The sequence below is a fragment of the Nesoenas mayeri genome, assembly GCF_963082525.1.
Source record: "Nesoenas mayeri genome assembly, chromosome: 1".
NCBI lineage: Eukaryota > Metazoa > Chordata > Aves > Columbiformes > Columbidae > Nesoenas > Nesoenas mayeri.
In genome coordinates, this window is record NC_137541.1 from 135,086,748 (window position 1) to 135,107,717 (window position 20,970).

General features: G+C 36.8%; 1 protein-coding gene across 1 annotated transcript in view; it reads right to left on the bottom strand.

The window, feature by feature from the left end:
- The window catches only part of ROBO2 (roundabout guidance receptor 2), a gene marked incomplete at its 3' end in the record, with an annotated part of 521,961 nt that overhangs the window by 464,422 nt on the left and 36,569 nt on the right, over positions 1-20,970 (bottom strand). Inside the window, exon 2 of the mRNA XM_080358539.1 lies at positions 12,304-12,630. Coding sequence (XP_080214665.1) covers positions 12,304-12,630 — 327 coding nt within the window. The remainder of the gene's footprint in view (positions 1-12,303; positions 12,631-20,970) is intronic.

Sequence of the window (20,970 nt, forward strand, 5' to 3'; positions counted from 1 at the left end):
AAGTATTTGCATACCTATAGAATGTCACAGATGGGCTCTCGTATACAGTGAAAGTAGATGGAAACACATGCATACATTTTGTACCGTAGTTGTATTGGACACATTGTGTGCCTGAAAAAGAAGCTTCTCTGAAGCAGAGACATACACCTCTGCGCTGTTCATTACTTAGGTATTTTAATGTGCAATGACAGAGCCTACAGTGCATATGTATTTCACACATATATATGCATAAATTTACATATATAAAAATGTGATAGTTAAATAGATGTATACTGTACAGGTCCTAAACAAGATTGTCAATACTTCATTATAATTTGAGAGTTCATATTCTCATAATTTTAGCAAATAAATATGTTATTAATAAATTGCACATTATATCCTGTTTATTCACAAGTTCTGTATGTCACTGTTAGGAACTTGATGACATGCTGATATAAAACTCTTATTTTCCCATAGCTTTTAACTTCTGCTTTTTACACCTATTCCTCATAATGAACCATTCTGGGAAAGTGAAATTATTTCCAAGACAGACAAAAATTAGTATTATTAAACTATCTTTACCTATCTCTGCATCATTGGAATAAAAGAACTGCGAGAGGGGTTTGATATGACAGAAACCAAGTTCTCATTTGTTTAGTGTGCAAGTGTATAATGAGAAAAGTGACATATAAACAATGTATTTATGATAACCAGTCAAAATATTTTGATGAATGGCAAAATTAGCAAGTGAATTATATAAAAAGTAGTCAAAAATAAGCTTTTATTCTAGCAAGTGGAAACAGGGAACTGCTAGAGAGAGTCCAGTGCAGGGCAAAGATGATTAAGGGAGTGGAGCATCTCCCTTATGAGGAAAGTCTGAGGGAGCTGGGTCTCTTTAGCTTGGAGGAGACTGAGGAGTGACCTCATTCATGTTTACAGATATATAAAGGATGTCATGAGGATGGAGCCAGGCTCTTCTCAGTGACAACCAATGATAGGACAAGGGGTAATGGGTACAAACTGGAACACAAAAGGTTCCACTTAAATTTGAGAAGAAACTTCTTCTCAGTGAGGGTGCCAGAGCACTGGAACAGGCTGCCCAGGGAGGTTGTGGAGTCTCCTACTCTGGAGGCATTCAAGACCTGCCTGGATGCCTTCCTGTGTAACCTCATCTAGGTGGTTCCTGCTCCAGCAGAGGGATTGGACTAGGTGATTTTTCGAGGTCCCTTCCAATCCCTAGCATTCTGTGATTCTGTGAGCTCCCTACAATCTGAACAAGTTGTTTGATAAGAAAATCCAGGTAAAAAAAAGAATCTAGGTCTCTGTTCCAAACTCCCCATTTCCAATTCCAAAACAAATGTAAAAGCAAGGGATTCAGTGGAGATATTTAGAATAATGACACTGGTAGGGAAAGAAGTAATTCTACAACAATTTGCAGGTACCAATTGTACCATCACCACCAATTTTTTGTTGCTGTTTTTTGTTTGACTTTTTTTTTTTTTTTAGAGGGTGGGAAGTGGTGGTGTTTGGTGGTTTGGGTTTTTGTGGGTTGGTTGGCTTGCTTTTAGTTTTGTAAGATGTCCAGTTCTTAAAGACAAAGGAAATCTTTTTGTTTGATTTTCTGCAATTTCTTTCCCTAGGGCTCACTTTCTGAAAAGTTTTTTTGTATCAAGTGCTCTTGGGGGGTGGAGTGCTCCTGCATCTGGCAATAAGACTGATAGAAACAAAGTTTACATTATGTATATAAGATCTATTAAAAAGTCCAAAATTTACAGGAACAAATACATTCAGAATCAGATGTTGCTTAAATGGAAAGATAATCTGAACAAAAGCATGAAGAAAGTCTCCTGTTTTTTGTAGTAGGTAGAAGGAGGCAAATAAAATAAAGAATATCCGTCATATTCTTAATATATCATAACATATATATCTTTATTATATCATAACATATGTATCTTTAGCACCTAGAGTGGCTCAAATCATGTTTCCCAGATGAGTCTCCAAACTGCAAACTACTTATCTCCCGCTCCAACAATCCAAAGAGTGAACATAATTTAATCAATCAAAGAACAAGACTGCTTGTGGAAGACATAATTTCTTGTTGCTGATCCTAAATTTGAAATATGAAATAAATCCATAAAAATTATGAAATAGAGTTAGAAATAATGTAGATGCAACACAAAAGCAAACACTTCCAAAAATAATTTCAAGTTACTTTTTTTTTTTTTGCTATGTACTGTTTAGTAACCCAGATGCTTTGCTAGAAGAAAATGTCATCCTGACATACCATGAAAAGGTTCATTTAACTTTTGAGTTTGCTTTAGTAACTTCTAATTCATAACTAAAATGTGCTCCCATATGAGCTTTGTTATCAACTTAATTTAAAACATTCTAAATATTCTATACTTCAAGAGAGGAGGAAGAGGGAGGAGGAAGAGGGAGGAGGAAGAGGGAGGAGGAAGAGGGAGGAGGAAGAGGGAGGAGGAAGAGGGAGGAGGAAGAGGGAGGAGGAAGAGGGAGGAGGAAGAGGGAGGAGGAAGAGGGAGGAGGAAGAGGGAAGCTCTTAACTCTATGTACACATCTCTTTCATAAAGATAATCTTGCAGTAAAGATCACTAATATCTACATAACTGAAGTAACTGTGCATACCCATACCAGATGCTTTCAACTACTTCAGGTTTTCCACTACCTGTGCCTTTTTTCTCATTCTAACCAAGAAAAACAACTGTACTTCCCCAGAATCCATGAGGGGAATGAGTCAAAGTGTTTAAGCTCTTGTGTTCTCCCAAACCGTGTCTTTGTCTGTCACTATCAAAGACAGACCATTGGGCTAGGTTGATCAACTGGTGTGACCTAGTAGGGCATTCTGCCTCTGATTCTGACGTAAAAAATGAAAGGTCTCCTGAAAACTCAGATCACAGTCCCAACTAAGAAACAATATTGCCACCAAAAATCTCTGCATACAAACAGTTGACAATCTGCATATTGCAAAGGCTATATGTACCTGAAAAACCTGTGAAGAATGTCCATCATGAAAATAAATTGAAAGCTGTCCTGAAGACTCTAATTTCTTTCATTTCTTTCACCATTATTAATTTCTTCCATATAAGATAAAAACTAAGAAATTTTATACAACTACCTCAATGGTGCTCTTCAGGGCAAAACAGGAATTCTTATATTCTAACCACACCCAAAGTTGTATTTAACATCCATTTTACTAAAATACAAAGTGATCATCCTCTTAGCTGTCAGCATTAAGGGTTTACAATACTGTCACTCACGAAGTGCACTACATATAGCACTGAATAATGAATGACAAAAGTTGAAGTCAGAAGATTGCAATTAATTCTTTTGTTCTTTTTCCAAGGCTATGTTCTTTTAAATTATAATTGTGTGTGTGCATATATACAGCAGATGAGGAAATATTTGCATGCAATATTATCTAAAAAATAATCCAAAAGATTAACCAATGCAAATTCTTTTGCAAGTTTGCTACTTGTCCACTTAAACAAGTGGTATTTTTCCTCAGATTCCTATGTATGGATCAGTGTTTTGATATTAACAGAAGCAGAATGCAAGTCACTGAAACTATTTCCTTCCCACAGCAATGTTCATATGGCTCAACTTGCTGGGTTGGTATTCTGTTCATAGGCTAACAGAAACTTGTTTCTTTCCTACTTATTTCATCAAATGATTTTGCATAACAGGTGGGCAAGAGGCAAGTTAAAGTCCAGTTTGTAGACACAAAGTCCTCCTGCAAGACAGATGGATTAAGAAACTGCCAGTTTTGAACACCAAGGCCACTTTCTACTTCAGCATCCAAGATTAGGCAACAAGCCCAGCGGGACCCAACAGGAAGAGCACATTACACGGGGAGAACTAGATGATGTTGAAGACTAGATTAGGAGACACTTAATGAAGTGGAATAACAGAATGTGCAAGGTCATATGCTTTCAAACCAGTTGCAGGGAAGTTTACTGTAAAGTAGAAGCTCATCTGTTGCAAATTATAAAGGAAGAGAAAGATCTGCATCAGATTACTACAGGATGACTATGGGCTACCCAACACTTTAAAAAGTTAAACATGATCACAGGACTTATAGATAAGAGAACAGTGAAGGTAGTTATTAACGTTACTTCATAATGCACAGCATGCAAGTCCTGAAATAGTATACACAATCTAGACACTTACATCTCAGAAAATGCATGCAGACTAGAACAGGTGAAGAATGACTACTAGATTCAAGAAAATATTTTCTACGAAAACACATGAGCTTCTCTTGTTTAACTTAGCAATAGCTGAGATGAGAAGTGATACCACTGTGGTCTCTAAATACAAAGGAGAGAAAATAACTAAACTAAAGGAAAACCAGATCACAAGAACAAGCATAAATAAAGCATGTTTATATTGGAAACATTAGAGCTGTTTTTCTCACCATTGGAAGACAAATTCCAAGACAGTCTTCCAACAGAAACAGGGAAAAGAGAGAGCTCTGGGATGAAGGGGAAAAGCAATCAAACTGCTTTGCAAAGTGCAGCTTCAAATGTTTCTGAATGGAATTACAAGGTACAGCTATGTAGAATACAGGGGACTCAGTGATTCAGGGCTCCTCAATCTTTACATCTCTAGATCCCTTTGTACACTGGCAGACACATCTAAAAGACATCAGAAAGTGACTGGGTACACCTCCCTCCTCTAACATGATGAAGGAATGTCCAAAGTATCAGTATACATTCACATTGCTGCCATGTGAAAAATTTGAGAAGTGGAACAAACCCACCACTTCATTTCCCACATAAATGCCAAATATTAGAAACTTATTCAAAGTATAACATCTGTGGGAGGACTTGAAGTGAAAGTATCACCAAAGCCACAATTAGATTTTAGTCCTCTAAGAAGAGGAACAGGGGAAGAACACACCTGAACAAAGGAAAAAAAAAAAAAGGAAGAAGGATAAAGTTCTGGAGTCCTCAAACTAATATAATGATTACCAGAATTAAAAACTATATACATACATATATATGTATATATATAAAACATCCACAAATCTCACTGTAATAATTACTGTTAATTACCATAGTAATAAACTTTGTTAGAATTGAGATCATGCAACATTTGCAAAGGAATAGTCTGAAGTACCATTTCAAATAAGTACTTTTTTTTAAGCCTATCTGACATTGCAGAATAGCACAACATGTCTGAAGCACATGCCAACAATACCTAATATCTCAATTAAGATTCAAATAGTGCTTATAGGCTCCTGAGCAAAGGGAAGAGTTGTAAAAATGCAATGTTATCTTGTTCTCCTTCATTTCCTAAGTAAACTAAAAATGAGAGAAGTGTCAAGCAAAAAAAAACAGGTCAAGATGACATGCACACTAACAGATCAGCCAATAGCTGATCTCTTTCAAGGTTTCTGTAAAGTCATCAGTAGGTCCTTAGCTGTTGACATTTCATCAGGTAGATCATTCAAAGATGTATAAACAGCAGGATTTGATTAAAAAAAATAAAATCAAAGAGGAAGAAGGAAGCTGATAAAAATCAAATTATGAAATGTGCAAGAAATTATTAGAAGCAGAATCAGATCGAGTGCACTGCAAATATCTTCTAAAAATGAAACATTGAAAGTTCTCTTTCAGATGGGGAAAAAGGGTAGATCGTGGGCAGAAGAATTCAGTGAATAAATTAGAGATCCTACAGAAAGCTTCTCTAACCATTTCTGGATGTGAGAACATATTTCTACTGCAGGAATGCTGAGGATGATACTAGACTGTATAACTACACAGTACAAGAGAGCACATTGCAAAGATGCACGTTCTGAAGGAATTAATTCACACAGTGAAACCAAAGTGCAGCTGTTAAAGAAACTTTTCACTGGGCTGTACCCTTTTCAGCACACATAATCAGCTGAACTAAAGTGCTCACAATGAACACCCTTCTGGTAGCCAAGCCTGTTTGTTTTGTGTGAACCTGTGTTTCTCTTTAGAGCTAATTGTGCTGTGAACACATGCCAAAACAAAACAAAAACAACCAACCAAACAGAAAACAACAACAACAACAATATTATTGTAAGATGACAAATGACCACAGTATGAAAAGCGTAAGAAAATGAAAATGAAGAATAAGCTCTGGAGAAACCTACAGGTACTGTACAGTTTTATATTATGACTGAAACCATATTAAATGTTTTTGGAGGTACCATCAGTGTGATAGTTCTTATATGTGTGTCATTAGCATTTTTAGCCTTTAACTAAAAATTAAATCTGCATGTCCAGGTAGAGCTCAAAAGATAAGAAATAAATATGTAACAATGCAGTCACCTGTCTACATCCTAGTGGATAATGATGAGGAAGTACTGATTTTGCCCACATTGAAGGCATCAATGCTGAAGCACAATCTTAAACAGTTTGTGAGAAAACTGTTAATGACAGGAGATACAGTTTAGCTTATCCTGATGAAACACACCTCTATCGTTAAAATTCTAGTTCACTCTGGATACTGGTACAAAACCAAAACAAAACAACACTCAACCAAACAAACAAAACAAAAATCACATCCTAAGAAATACCTAGATTTCTTATCACAGGTGAATTAAGAAATAGGAGAAACATACTCAGCTAAAAGCTAAACTAATAAAGTAAATAATCAGAACTCATTTTTTGGCTCAAAATGAAACTTTGCAATTAGACATCAGTCAGGTCTTGATTTAGCTGGTATGGCTTCACTTATCGGTACTGATTAACCTCTTTAATGTATAATAGTGACCGTAAGAATTAAATTATGTATTATGTAATGGTTTCTAACAGTGGTATTCCCAATGGCTTCATCCTAATCCACAGAAATTGCTTATTGCAATACAGAAAAGGCTTGAAGTGTTCCCCCCACCTTATGAAATCTTCCTTTTCCCCAATTATCTAATCAGATATAATTTTATCTATTTTCTTCTATGAGGGGAATTTTATTTTCATTAAGCGTGCTGTGATAATAGTCATGGTTTGTTATATTTCTTCTTGGAGAAATGTAGAGTAAGGAAAAGTATGATGCTTTTCAATGTCCTGATATGGCTCATCCACAGGACCACAGTCTCCAGCATTCAATACCTACAATAATTGCTTCTGTCTTGATGAAAGCAAAGAATTCCCAGCTCAGACAGGAAGCTTTCCACACTGTTGAGAAGGACGGTGAGAGGGGTATAAATAAATGAACAGGATGTACTCTCCACATGTGAAAGTAACCCCAAAGCAAAAAAGCCCTTGAAATTATGAGTAACAGAATCAATAAAAATCTGTATATTTAAGTCATATGCTGAGGAGAAACTAGATTAAAAAAAATCATACACTCGCTTCACAGTCACATACATTGTGTGCTTCTCCATACTTTACAGGTGGTCTTTACCCTGAATATCTCAAGTAAAATTATTAACTCCATTATTATGGACCTATTGCAGCCTTTTGCACATGCTCCAGCAAATAGTCATTGGCATGACAATACAGAGATGATTGCATAGCCTGTATTTTATACTTCTCAACCTTTATTCACTGAATATTAAAACATGTCTCTCTTATTCGTAAAATTACTGTCTCCCATGTTTAAGATCTGGCTTATGCTTGCTTTGGAATACACCTGTGACTCTCCACACTAAACTCACTGTTCTACCATAACCTCTCTTTTTACAGATAAAAACATAATTCAGTTTTGGATCTAACATAAACAGGATCATTGTGTTTGGAAAGCATTCCAAAGCCTGCTATTCAAGCAATCTGTGACATATAAATAATTCAAGACCTCTTCTTTCTTCAAACTACTTCAGTTCAAGCACAGACTCAGAAAGATGGAAACCCAAATTTATACTGCCATTACAAAATCCAATCTATTTCTGGTTCTCCAATTGAATTATGACTCAGAGTCTTCCACTGTTTTCTATTAGCACCAACCCACATACTCCTACCCTTTGCCAACTCATGCAGAAAAGAATCTTATTTGTGAATATTCCTGAGCTTTATTTTTATATTAAAATGGCAGCAAATCTCAGCTAATCTGAAAAGCTTCATATTTTCTTTTAAAGGAAAGTAAGGTAGAAAATTGGTCTTTTTTACCCTCCTTTGACCCCTGACCTTTGAACCACAACCTCCTTGCCACTAAAGCGTTCAACACCTCATTTAATCTCTCCTCTCTGCATTGGCACAGCACTGGAAAAAGAAAAGGGAAAAAAATAATCTGGGGACTTCATCAATTTTTCATGAATTTTCATTTAGGCCAAAGCCCCCTCTTACAGTGGTCGATAGATCAAGCTGCTGTCACATATTTAACACCTGGGGCTACAGCTGCTCTCTCTGGGGGCAGCCGCTGACTCAGGGTAGATTGGAGGCAGCCTGAGTCAGTGCGAGGACCCTCATGCTCAGTCTGTTGCTCACATGCAGCGCCCCAGTGCTTGCAACTGAAATCCTAGATATGGCCACTATCGTAAATGTGTATCCTGATATTCCCGCTGGAAAACTTGACCACATAGGTTCAACCAGGTCAATTCGTATGTTGTGAACAACCGTGCTTTTATTTTTAAATTTCTGGCTTTCAAATATGAAAGCAATTTCATAAAAGATCAAACTATTTCAAGCCTACTTCCCTTTCTAAAATCCACCCAAGAAAATCTAAGTATCAACATATTTCAAATAATGCCAGCCCTTGTTGAGTTTCAATTAAAAAAAAAAATGTAGTACACAAAAATCATAAGAAAGACAATTTAATCTTTTGAATACAATTCTTTGTAGTTGTTTTAGGGCTAGAACATTTATTTTTAGTGATTTACCTATAAAACATACAAATATTACATGAGAATTTGCCACATGCACAGTGGAAGAATGGGTTTGCTGCTAGCATTAGCATTATTTTTTTCCTTCAGGGAAGCTCCTACTGAACAAAGCAACCCACGCAAAGCACGCCAATGATTAACGCATTAAAAGAAGAATGAAATATATGAAGTCATGTCAATCCTAAGCTGTCCCTTCAAACACAAGCCCCTATTTCTTCTTAAATGTCTTCTGAAATAAAGTCTTTCTAAATTAAAAGGTAAAAAAAAAAACATTCTAAAAGTACATTCTGTATGTGAATGATGTTTTTTAAGTAACTTCTCAAATAACAGTTCACAGTTTCACTGTCACAAAGAAATTTTTTTGAGGACATACATCTGCACAAAAATATCTGTCCTTGATTGTATGCACGTGCTCTGAATAGGTATGGATTTAAAAGCGCACTTAAATGGTTTGGATGGACTGCTACCTACATTCATCATATTTGGGAAAGGCGTAAACTGCTATGTGATCAGAAAGAGCTTAGTGACTTCTTGCAAAACTTGCAAAAAATCACTTCAAAAGCACAAGGGACAAAATGATTGCATTCAAGATGGGCCACACTATGCTTTGAATCACTATATGCCCCAAATGAATTTCACTTAAGAGTTTTTCTTCTGTCTTTACACATAAATATGAATACATCAGATTTTTCAATCCCAGTGTTTTTGTGGCAAGTGCACACGGATGGGGAAGAAAAAAAAATAGAAGAGAATGAACCGCAATTAACACTGTTTCTCATCTGAATGAATAAGCATGAACACACTTAAGAGATGTATAAAGCAAATAAATATTTCTTCATAAACCATTCAAAAGTTGCAAGTGAACATTATTGGTGACTAACAAGTTAATAAGCAAAGTAAAACAATTACTGATTCTTTCACTAAAACAGCAGACTTGAGCATTTTAAACCCATAAAAAGCAGCATTTTGTCTTTACTGGCACAATTTGAGGCCACCTACAGTCAGATAATAATCCAAAACCTCGTTGTCAGCAAAGGACAACCGTCGTTTTTCTGGTGATGAAAGCAGCTTGGCTTAGTGTGGAAAGAGCAGTTTTCAACACCAGTATAGATAGCACAAAACCCAACCGCACGTGGCTGTGCCGGCTCCCACAGATAGGGCTGCAGCACAAGGGCAACTCCAGAGTTTTCAGCAGCAGCTGAGAACAGGTGAACAAGGCCTCGCTGCTGACAATGGGCTGTCAGCAGCAACTCATTTCCCTAGTGGGCAAACCACTGCTGCAGACCTGCCCATCTTCTTCAGCACAGAAATGGTGATGTTAGTAATACAGTGAAAAGCCTTAAAATAACTCAAAGTTCTCTCAAAGTCACTCAAGAGCTTGATTTAGAACCAAAAATCATATTAAAAAGGGTCTCAAAACTAAGAGAAACAGGGTAGTTTTGCTACTGTTCTCCAAAGGATGCCTTTGATATGCATTGAGTACTGCCACATGTTTTTAAAACCAGGAAACATAAAGCCAGCAGAATCTCTAAAATTCAGTAAACAAGAAATGTATGTATTATTTACATTTTTTTTCTTTGATTAACATCTTCCTGTAATCACAGCCATGGTATCACTCAAGAAAAGGCAAAGTAATGTTGGAGTGGAACAGGAGTGCCTGCTATTAAATTTGCCATTTAATTGAGGAATTTAGTCAGCTAAATTTCAAAGCTATGAAAACAGTAAAATAATATGGTGTCAGATGCATGTTGCTATTGCAAAAACTTTGGCTATGGTTTCAGATCTCAGGTTTTGTGTTCTATGATCCTGCTCTAAAATACCTCTGACAATGAAACACAGTGCTATTATTTTCAAAGGTGTCTTCTATCTCACACACAGTTCACGCATGACCTGCCACCAGCTACAGTGGTTAAAACAGTAACTCCAGAGACTGGGGATATTGTAACAGGAGTCAGCAGTCACTGAAGTAGGATCAGTAAAAACTAATGAAATACACAGTACCTTTAAATTTAAAAATAATGAGTCACTTTAATTTGACTCCAGGTATAACTTGAAGCATCTTCTGAACTTTGACAGGACATGTCAGTCTCAACAGGACTGCAATAAAGATTTCAAAGTGTCTCACAGGATTTCTCAGATAGTTTACAAAACACATGTACAAAGACAGACATAATTCAGTAAATTTATCTAGAGTCATACTCACCTAGAGTCCAGCCTTCCTCAAATTGGTTGTCCTCTCAATTCCTAAATACCTAACACAACTAACTTTCTGTGATGCCTTTATTGGCAGATATGTATTTACTCATGCCTTGAATTTGTGCCAGCATTGTTTCCACTTTTCATTTGAAACAGTTCTGAATCTAGATTTTGACAAGTGAAAAGTAGTGCAAAAGTCTGTTCTACTTGACCTATACCACCATCTAAATATTTCAAAATTTTCTGCATTTTCTGCAACTTCTGAGAAGACTGAAGCCTCAAGATCACATAACATTGGCTATACAATTCTGCAGATTGCATCAGGAATAAAGATTTCTCATCCGTGTTTGGTTTTTTTTTTTTCTCCCCTTTAAACCAACATATACCTGAATGTGTACTTAAATCCATTCTTTATCAACTAAGCAATACAAGTTTGTGCTAAATCCTTATTTCAAACACATTTGACTGAAACTACTGCCAGATGAAGAAGTGTTGGGGGGGGGAAAGTGAAGTCCAGCAAAAGAACAGCAGTTTTAAGCCTGCTACAATACACCTTTATGCGAAGATACACAGTTACCCTTAGCTGATATTCTGAAAAGATTACCAAGCAGCAAAAACTAATATACAACATGTTGTATTTTATGTATGATGAGCTTGTTTGCTATGTGAATATAATGAACGCTTCTGCTAACGCTACTGGAAGCAGATCATGCATTTGGGTGGTCTCTGAAAGAGCCGTGACGGCTCCTCTGTTAAGACAATCGATAAAGAATAAGACTGCTCTGGATGATATGAGAAATGGTCAACAATTTCACTTGTCATTCACATAATGAATGAGACCCGTATCAAGTTTGTGATAGAGTAGCATGTATTGAGTTTTCCAGCAGTAGAGAATATGAGTCACCAAGAAACTGTCTGCTTCTGTTGAGGTAACAGATGACTAGATAAAAAGAAACAGACAGTGCACCTTATATTAAATGACAGGTATTTTTCCACATTAGTTTCAGTATAACCAACTTTAGTCATAATTTAAAAATTAGATTATTCTTTAGAGGAAGATTAGCCTTTGTCCATGTTTGTGCCAATCATGATTACACACCGGCTAGAACCTTACTTCAGTATAAATCATGTATTCCGTATGGTCACTGCTACTGTATAAATGCATGTAGAAATGCATTGACTAAGAGCTATAGCTAATGACAGAATGCCATAGCTATTTACATTTGTTATCTCCTAGACTACTGACTGCGTGCAAGTGATGGACGACAACATAAAAGCAACTATAAAGCTTTACAAAACATTAATTACATAAAACTACTCACATGCCACTTCCAGAGATGCATTCCGACTCACAGCTTCTCCAAGATAGTTCCTTGCTACACAAACGTAACTTCCTTCATCAGGTTTACTCCTGCGTCCATGCACAATACGTAAGAAAAATAAAGATCCGCTGGGCAGCAGCATGCGGTGGGAGCGCGGATCATCCTTGTCCGTTTCCACTCGCTCTCCATCCTTGTACCACTCAATAGTAGGAGTTGGCCGTCCTTCAGCTTTACAGTTTAGAGTTGTTGGCTCTCCTTTGGAGACTATCACATCTGAAGGATGCTCAACAATTCGTGGTGGAAAGTCCTCCTGGCGAAGACGGGATCCTAGAGAAAAAGGAAAGAGGGAGAAAAGAACAACATATTTTAACTTCAGGCTTCATAAAGAGTTCTCATCACTTACTCTTTCAATGCCACAAAAATTGTCAAATAGAAGAAAATATGAAAACTTGTACACATCTGATATTGTTTTGCCTGATATCAGAAACTGTATCAGAGACTTTCAAAGCTAAACACCTGATTTGGACTACAGATATACACTTCTGATTATCGAAACCAGACTAGGCTTAAAGAAGGATCTGTCATCCATAAATACTTTACAAAATCTTTCCCTTGTTCCAGTAATCTTTCTATTTACAATTGCTTCTAGATATCTGTGTGCTTCCAGATTCCCCTTAGGGCTACTGCTCTGCCATCCTTTCATCCACCAGACTCAATAGATGGACATCCACAAGCACTGTCTTACATTGATTAACAGTTCTTTGTATTTTATATGTATACTTTGTATCTCTTTTCTAGAAACAGCCCAGGTATGGAAACAGAAGGAAAAAACAAACAAACAAACAAACACAAACCCACACCAAAAACACACAAACAAACAAACAAAAAAACCACAAACCAAAATAAACACCAAACCACAACTGAAACCTGAAAAGTATTTATTTCTTCAAAAATTTGTAGTACAACAGTTGGCAACTTCAACTGTTTGAAGTGTCAGAAGTCATTCATGAGCTCTATTTTCTATTGGGAAATCTCAAACGTCAACTGCACTTCAGAAATGTTCAGCGGATTGTGGTCACATTCACACATACACACACACAAGTACAATAGAGGCACACATGCATCAGAAAGTGCACTGCATACACTAGTGTCTCTGCGAAGTCTTTATTTGTCTGTTTTAGTTTATCTTCTCTCTGCATTCATCATTTCCTTCACATTGCATTTTGGTGTCCATAATCTTTTATTTGCAAATGTACTTTCTAACTTATTTGCAATATCCCTAAATTCCTGTCAATGCTACATTACAATCCTGGTTATATGGTTACTGAGAGCTCCAGCATTTCTACACAGCACAACCTACCAGGAGTCTGGAACCCTGGATTATCCCTGAGTGCACTCCAGGGGCTCAGTCTGAGTGCAGTATACATTGGAAAGGACATGGTTACAGGTTTTCCACTAATTTTTTTTCAGTTCTAAGGATTAAGTAGCGATATGAATCCCTCTATCACTGTAAAGTAATATAACCCAAAATACCTTCTTCTTTCAATTGCCCTTCAGAATACTATTTTTCACTTTACAATACTGATGACGAATATGCCATCATTAAGCCTTCACAATTATCAGAACAACTAGGTACGGATAATACTGAAGTTTCTGAAATAATAGTTTTGTGCCCTCTACAATAGCAACTTTGTGCCTTGCCATGTACTCTTCTGTGCGGCCACTTTCACACACTGTTCTGCTGCCCTTCTGTGTGTCCTTTACATTCAGCTGCCTTCTGCTGCTTCCCTGCCCTGGGCAGTGGGAACCTGAACACTGTCCTCCACCTTCTCCAATGAAGTCTTATCCTGTCACTCAAGTCCTGAAATAAGGAAGAGCAGTGCTGGCAAAGGGGACACCCTATAGAAGTAAGGTATGTGGAAGAGATTGGTGCTGGGTCCACCACCCTGGATAAAGTCCCACAGAATCACAGAATCTAGGCACTACATATTTTGAAATATTGTCAATGCCTTATTTACTCCAAAAGTTATGAGGAAAGGAACAAGGACCCATTCTACAGAGGGAATCCACCTTTGGATTTCTGTTTTACTAACACTCAGGTCATTAAACTGAGGCTTGCCATACCAACAAGGTGTTACATCACTGCCGCACATACAGACTCTTTCAGTGGCTAGCAGGTTCTATTATGACAATAGCAAAGTTATCACTAATGTTTACCTCACTTTACCTAATTAAGCAATATGTGCTCAAAAAAAGAGTTGAGATGTGGGCAGCAGAGACCATGCCAATCAGCAACGAAAAGGCTCAAGTTGTGTTTTGAGGGGGGCTCATACCAGGCATTCCTGCTATGCCTGGGTATACCTTCAGCTATCTCCTGCTGCAAGTTATTTCCTTCAACATGCACTTAAGAGGGGGGAAGAAAAAACACACACAAGAAATCTATCCTGGAGCACAGCAGACTCCCTCCTTCAAAAACTGAATGGAGCACCTACAGCTATTCCAGAAGGATACTCCGATTTAGAAAGAACAACTCCATTGCCTCTCTTCTGGCAGACACAACCACTGTTGACATGCCAGAAAGTGACAGCCCCAAATGGTGTTTTCCTGGTGGAGTTTTGATTCTTCCACTGTGGCTCCTCTACCCTCCCCACACCTCCCAGTACTCTTACAAATGCAACCTAATTTAGAAAGAGCAGAAAAATCATTAATGCCATGAGCTAACTGGGCAGAAGATGATACTTCTACTAAAGGGTGAGATGGAACCACAGTCTACTCAAGATGACATGTGGTTGCACTGAAGCAGGCAGCTGGTGATGTATCCTGGACTAGACATGCAATTTCCTTCTCCACTTTTCCCTTAAGGATTTCCAATCTAGGAATATCTCATGTATGCACAGAGCATGTGAATAACCCCTGAGTTTAAGAGTCCCTAAGTAGTCATTACTATGATGGACTACAATGACTTCAAATTAGGTGTTACATGCTGTTGGGCAAAACCTTGGCTTTGTAAAAAACTCCTACAATATCATGGCTAACTGAAAGCTGCCAGGAAGCCACACCTACAAAAAGGAGAGCAATGACCCTTACTTGAATACATACTTAGAGTGCCCCAATGCTTACTGTACATCAATGTTCACACAGCTGTTGCAGAAGACCGGTTATTACACATCTTGCGATTAGTTTCATATACACCTCACCAACTAATTCACAGAGAAAGTTTTAGGCTCACCTTTTTGCTTATTACTTTTTGCTTAAAACCACTAATCAAAACTAAAAAACTCAAAACATACCCCAAAGAAGATAATGTGCAAGTCTATGGTATTCTACCTTTAATATTAATGTTCATATTGCAGCATTAAACAAGAAGTTACTGAGATTACTCCAACAAAAGACAGGACATAAGCCACCTGTTTTCAACTTACCTCTCTACACTCAAACAAAAAAAAAAGGAAAAAAGAACAACAAATGAAATTATAAAATAATTAAATATAGCGACATTCCATCTTGAGGGTATATTATCAGGCAAAACACACACACACAAAGCACAGAAAATAAACACAGAATTCATTCAACATAATCTCAGTGTCATCTGGAACACTGCTAATCACACGCTCCAGCAATATATGTGTGATTCCTAGTTTTGTGTTTAAGAACCTAAGCTAGAAAAAGACGGATGAGGATGGTTTTCTGCATGTGGTGTAGGTACAAAAAAATCTCATAGTCTTTGGATTTCAACAGTAGTTCAATATAATAGCATGGGGCAGAGTCGTGTGGTGGAAACAAATAAATAAATAAATATCATTCTGCCATAATGGTGTTGAAGTTCCTGATAAATTTCTGCTGAGACCACGCTATAGCCAAACCACCATACCTGTTTACATTACTTTACTAGACAGCTCAATATTATCTCCTTCAAAAAGCTTTTTTATGAGGAGGCAAAGAAGGAAGGAAGTGGCATCTGTAGCATAGCTTCAGGTATCTTCTGATTAGAAATTGATGAGTAGAAAAATTTCAGACTCTTTCAGAAAATATGGCTTTGGGACAGAGGTGAACTGATATAAATGTCATAGTACACAGTGGATACTACCAGAGATAGAAAACCTAACATGAGTGAGGGTACTCAGGATTATTACATTTGTAACCTAAGGGAATCCATAGGTTTGGTAGTCATCTGTGGGGAAATCAGAACTACTGCTAAGTAGCAGGAGACAAATGATGGAACACTATTAATGCACTGCTTTTCCCCACATGCTATGTTTTCACGTTAACAGATTAAGACACTTTCACTGGTTTCTTCCCAGGTAAACAACAAAGTCAGATAATATTGCTAATTTTTTGCTACTCTTCACCTTCACCTGTTTGCTTTTATTAAATTCACAAGCCAGCTCTGACTTAAAAGATTATAAAACTATTAAAAAAAATAAAATCATGTTCAAAGGTACTTAGCCAATAGTAACATTTATTTCAGTGAAAAGCTCCATGAAATTTTCCAGTCACTGCTTGGAGTAAATAAAGAGTAAAATATTGAATCAGCAAAGTCTAGCTTTTATAATTATTATTTCATTTTTGCTTCTACCAGTATATACTACCACTTCTACATAAATGTAGAATCTTTCCATATTTCATAAAGAATGTATCTGAAATTCCTCTGGTAAAACAGAATTTACAGTCTACACTTAATGAAAACTAAAATATAGATCATGAAATCCTGTATCAAATTGTTCACTATGCATTAATGCTACTCTGTTGCATGTTTACTTGTGAATAAAGTCACCTTTATCTTAAAGTGAACATCAAGTTCTCAACTTGCAAGGCAATGTTTTGACACTCTGACAAACAATTTTAATTTTCAGATACCAAAGCCTGCTCGCTACTGATAATTGCTGACCTGATAAATGTTGACTGATGGGAAATGCTGTAGTTCTCCTAATAATAATTTCTGACTTTATAGATTTGTGATAAACTGTCGCTTCACAGGTAATGAGCACTCTTGCATTCATATTTACCTTCATGTGAATAATTTCTGCATCAGTCATTGCTAATGTCTATAGAGGTCATGACACTAAACAGGTGAACTCCTGTTTCATACTAAAGCCAAGCCAGCAGGAGCTGCTGGAGGAAACACTTTGCCACAAAAAGGCAAGAGGAAGCTCCAGTTATTTGGATGTCCAGATGCAGCACATGCATTGAAATATATTCACCACCTACTCTTATACTCCCCTTCCTGTCTTATGAATTTGTATACTTACATACTTCCCAAAGTAGTGAAAGAAAGTAAAAAGTGAGCAAAGCTGACAAAAGGAGAAAAAAATCTGGACTGTATATTGTACTTAATGTGTCTAAAGACACTCTGATCTTCCATTTCCCTGGCTGTAATTCAATCCAGATGTGTGGGACAAGACATTCCCTGAGAATCATGTTCAAGACTAGTCTTTTGGAAAGTGTAAAAGATGACAGTCATTCATTCATTTTGACCAGTTCAGTACCATCAGTGTTGTGAGTCAGACTGTCTCATTATTACCAACAAATCTCATGGGCTTGTTGTAATATGGTCTGACTTCCTTGTAAGTTTCCTCAGAGATTCCAATGTACCACATAGTTACAGCTGCACTACTGGCAGAACACCTATTATTTTCAACTTAGCTTGGTTGATCCTATAGCCAAATAACCCTAAAAAAAAAAAAAGTATTTCATAATTCAGATCTCCGAATTGTCTTTAAGGACCTCCTCAGTACTCTCTCTTCCTTTCTGACTTTTCTGACTGTTACTGCTTTCCACCAGTGATTCAGCTGTCTGATATACCGTTTATTTTCATCTTTTCACCTCTTTTCCATCTTTTTCCTACTTTCTACAGAAAAGCTCTTCCTAAGTTGATCTCTAAGGCTACTACTCCTTTTATACTCTTTCTGAAGGCTCACATTTTAATTTCTTTAATATTCCAAAGACGTGGTTTTAATATACTTGGATTAAAGAAAACAAAACAAAAAACCCCCACAACAAACAAAACCACACTACTACACACACACAAAACAGGACCAGATTTTCAATAACAGGACTAATAGCCATTTAACACTACACATACCAGACATCATCCCTAGTACAAAGCTGCCACCTACTATTCTGTCCCCTCTACTGTTCTCATTTTATTGGTATGCAAAGAGAAGTTTAAAACACGAGGTACTACACAAAGGAATACATCCCATTTGAAACATTTTCAGTTCAATAGTTCTGAAAGGTCATGCTTAACAGGTGTATTATATATTTAGTTCAGGAAAAAAAAAAAAAGCAATGCCTGAAAGATAACCGAACTTGAAAGACAAGTTCATAATACATGCTTTACTATAAAACAGTAGTATAATAAAGAAACATCAACCAAAAAAGTCATACTGACATTTCAAAGCTTATGCCTGCTGCAAGTGAAAGCAATCAATATTATGTCTGAGAGATTATTAGCTTGTTCTATGCTTTTGATAGAATTTTGAATGCATTCCTTATGAGAGTTTTGCTAACAACACATTCTCGCTCAGACAAAGCAAAATGCCTCTTTATCAGGAAAAGAATGAGCAAAGCTGTAATAGGGAAAAAAAAAATCTCCTGCAACAGGAAGTAATAGATGAAGGAAAGAAAAGGCCTGAATATATTTGATTTTACTTAGAGGGCAGTTCCAAAGGTATATTCTAACGCCAAAAAAACTTCTTTTATACTAGAATCTTGAGTTATTTTCGCGGCACAAAACGAGAAAGAAAAAAAATCAGAAATTAAGGTATGAAAAATCACAAGAATAATGTGCTTTAAAGACAAGATGATTAGTTACAACAGTCTGCACAATCTTTTCTGGCTTTGTGGCCAGGTTTAGGTTCTTCTACCCTTATGCAGACTCTAAGACTTCTGAACGAGATAACAATAAGTTTGAAAAAAGACACTCCTGCAGCTACTTAGTTAAATCTATTGAAAGACAGTCACAGTTACTGTTCATTTTCCTGCTTCTTCATATGTCTTGTTCCACTTAGGAAGTACTTATCAGAAACACTTATTACACATATCTGTTAGATATAATGAATAAGTATGTTGCTTTCACTACCCTTTTAACCACAGAACTGAATGAAAGCAAGCAGAGATCTCAAATAGAGATCCAGTCTGTCACATCCTAGTTCGAAGAAAAGATAATGTATAAAAAATTCAAGATAATGAGAAGACTCGACTGGAGTACAGACTGATGCACTGGCATCAGGCTGATTATCCTAGATGCATTCCTCTAGGCGAAGTGACATGGTAAAGATTACATTTCGAAAATGTATGCTTTACAGTCTCTCCCCCTCCCCTGAGATTTAGCAGATGGGAAGAGACTCCAGTGATACGACTGTTTCCAAAGTAAGGTTTTTGTTCAAAGCCGTGCCAGCTATCACAAGGTCCACTGAAAGCTTTTCCTCAAGTAAAGTTAATCCATTAAGCAACACATCCTAACTTCCCCAGGACATGTATCTGCAGATAAGCCACCTTTCCTATAATGCACATCTGCCAAGAAGGGATAGCAGGCAACACTGACAAGAGAGATCAATAACAGTCATTAAAAAGATTTGACCAAATCTTATTGGAAGGCTGATTCCATTACGTTTCTCTTGTATAAATCTGTGACTTTGCTAAGCAAGGTGTAATTAACTTTAATTGCAAAGAAACACTGCAAACATAAAATTATCTTTTTCCCCACAATAATCCAGTGCCACAGTATAAGCATTCTATTCCTGTATGAAGTTATTTCAATGCAAGCATTCCAAAATTGCCATAAAGACTAAATGGAAATATATTCTAATCCACTTTTTTTTTCCCCCTCAATTTTTTTCTCCTCACACACAAACATACAAGTGTCACACTTCAATTCTGGGGCAGAGGGAATAATAACAATTACCCTGATCTGCATTACAGGCCAAAAATCAGAATAACTAGCACAGAGCAGAACAGTTCTATGCTGTTTTTAATAATGTAAATTGCATTTAGATTAACAAGATTGCTAATGGATCATTTCTCACATAATATAAAATAACAAAAATCCATCTCCCTTTTCATTCAGCACTTCTCAGAAGTACGTTAATACTGTTTGTGTTGCAAATAGGTGAGTTACATTATTTCACCTTACATCTCAATGCATGTGCTCTCTTTGCTTTGTAATTTATTTTTTTTTTCAGTCTTTCCATTCCTCACAAATTGTTGCATTTCCACACACTGCTTGTGGTGGAATACAGCATGTTAGGGGTACATTTATGAGAGGGGTAACGGCATGATAACCCTGAAAGCTGGTATATAGATTAACAGACAACTGAATCATTTTTTTCCAGGTTAAAAAGCAATGTTATAAATACAAGTCACAACTTCAATGAGAAATTTACATTGATTTGTTTGTTGCAAAGCAGTATCGTTTAGAGTTCAGTCAAGAAGTGAAACATGCACAATAGCTATGCTTACTGGAAGCAGATAACAGGAAACTACTTAATAATACTTCATAACACGTTAACCCCCTTTGCACTCCAAAAAAGAAAACCCTACCAAAAAAACCCACAACAAACCCAAACCACCCTTACTTAGAGGTTTTCTTCCTCAAAAAATAAAAGATCTGGCTTTGGAAACAGTTGTTCCAATTCAAGTATGGGTTTCATTAACATTCACTGACTG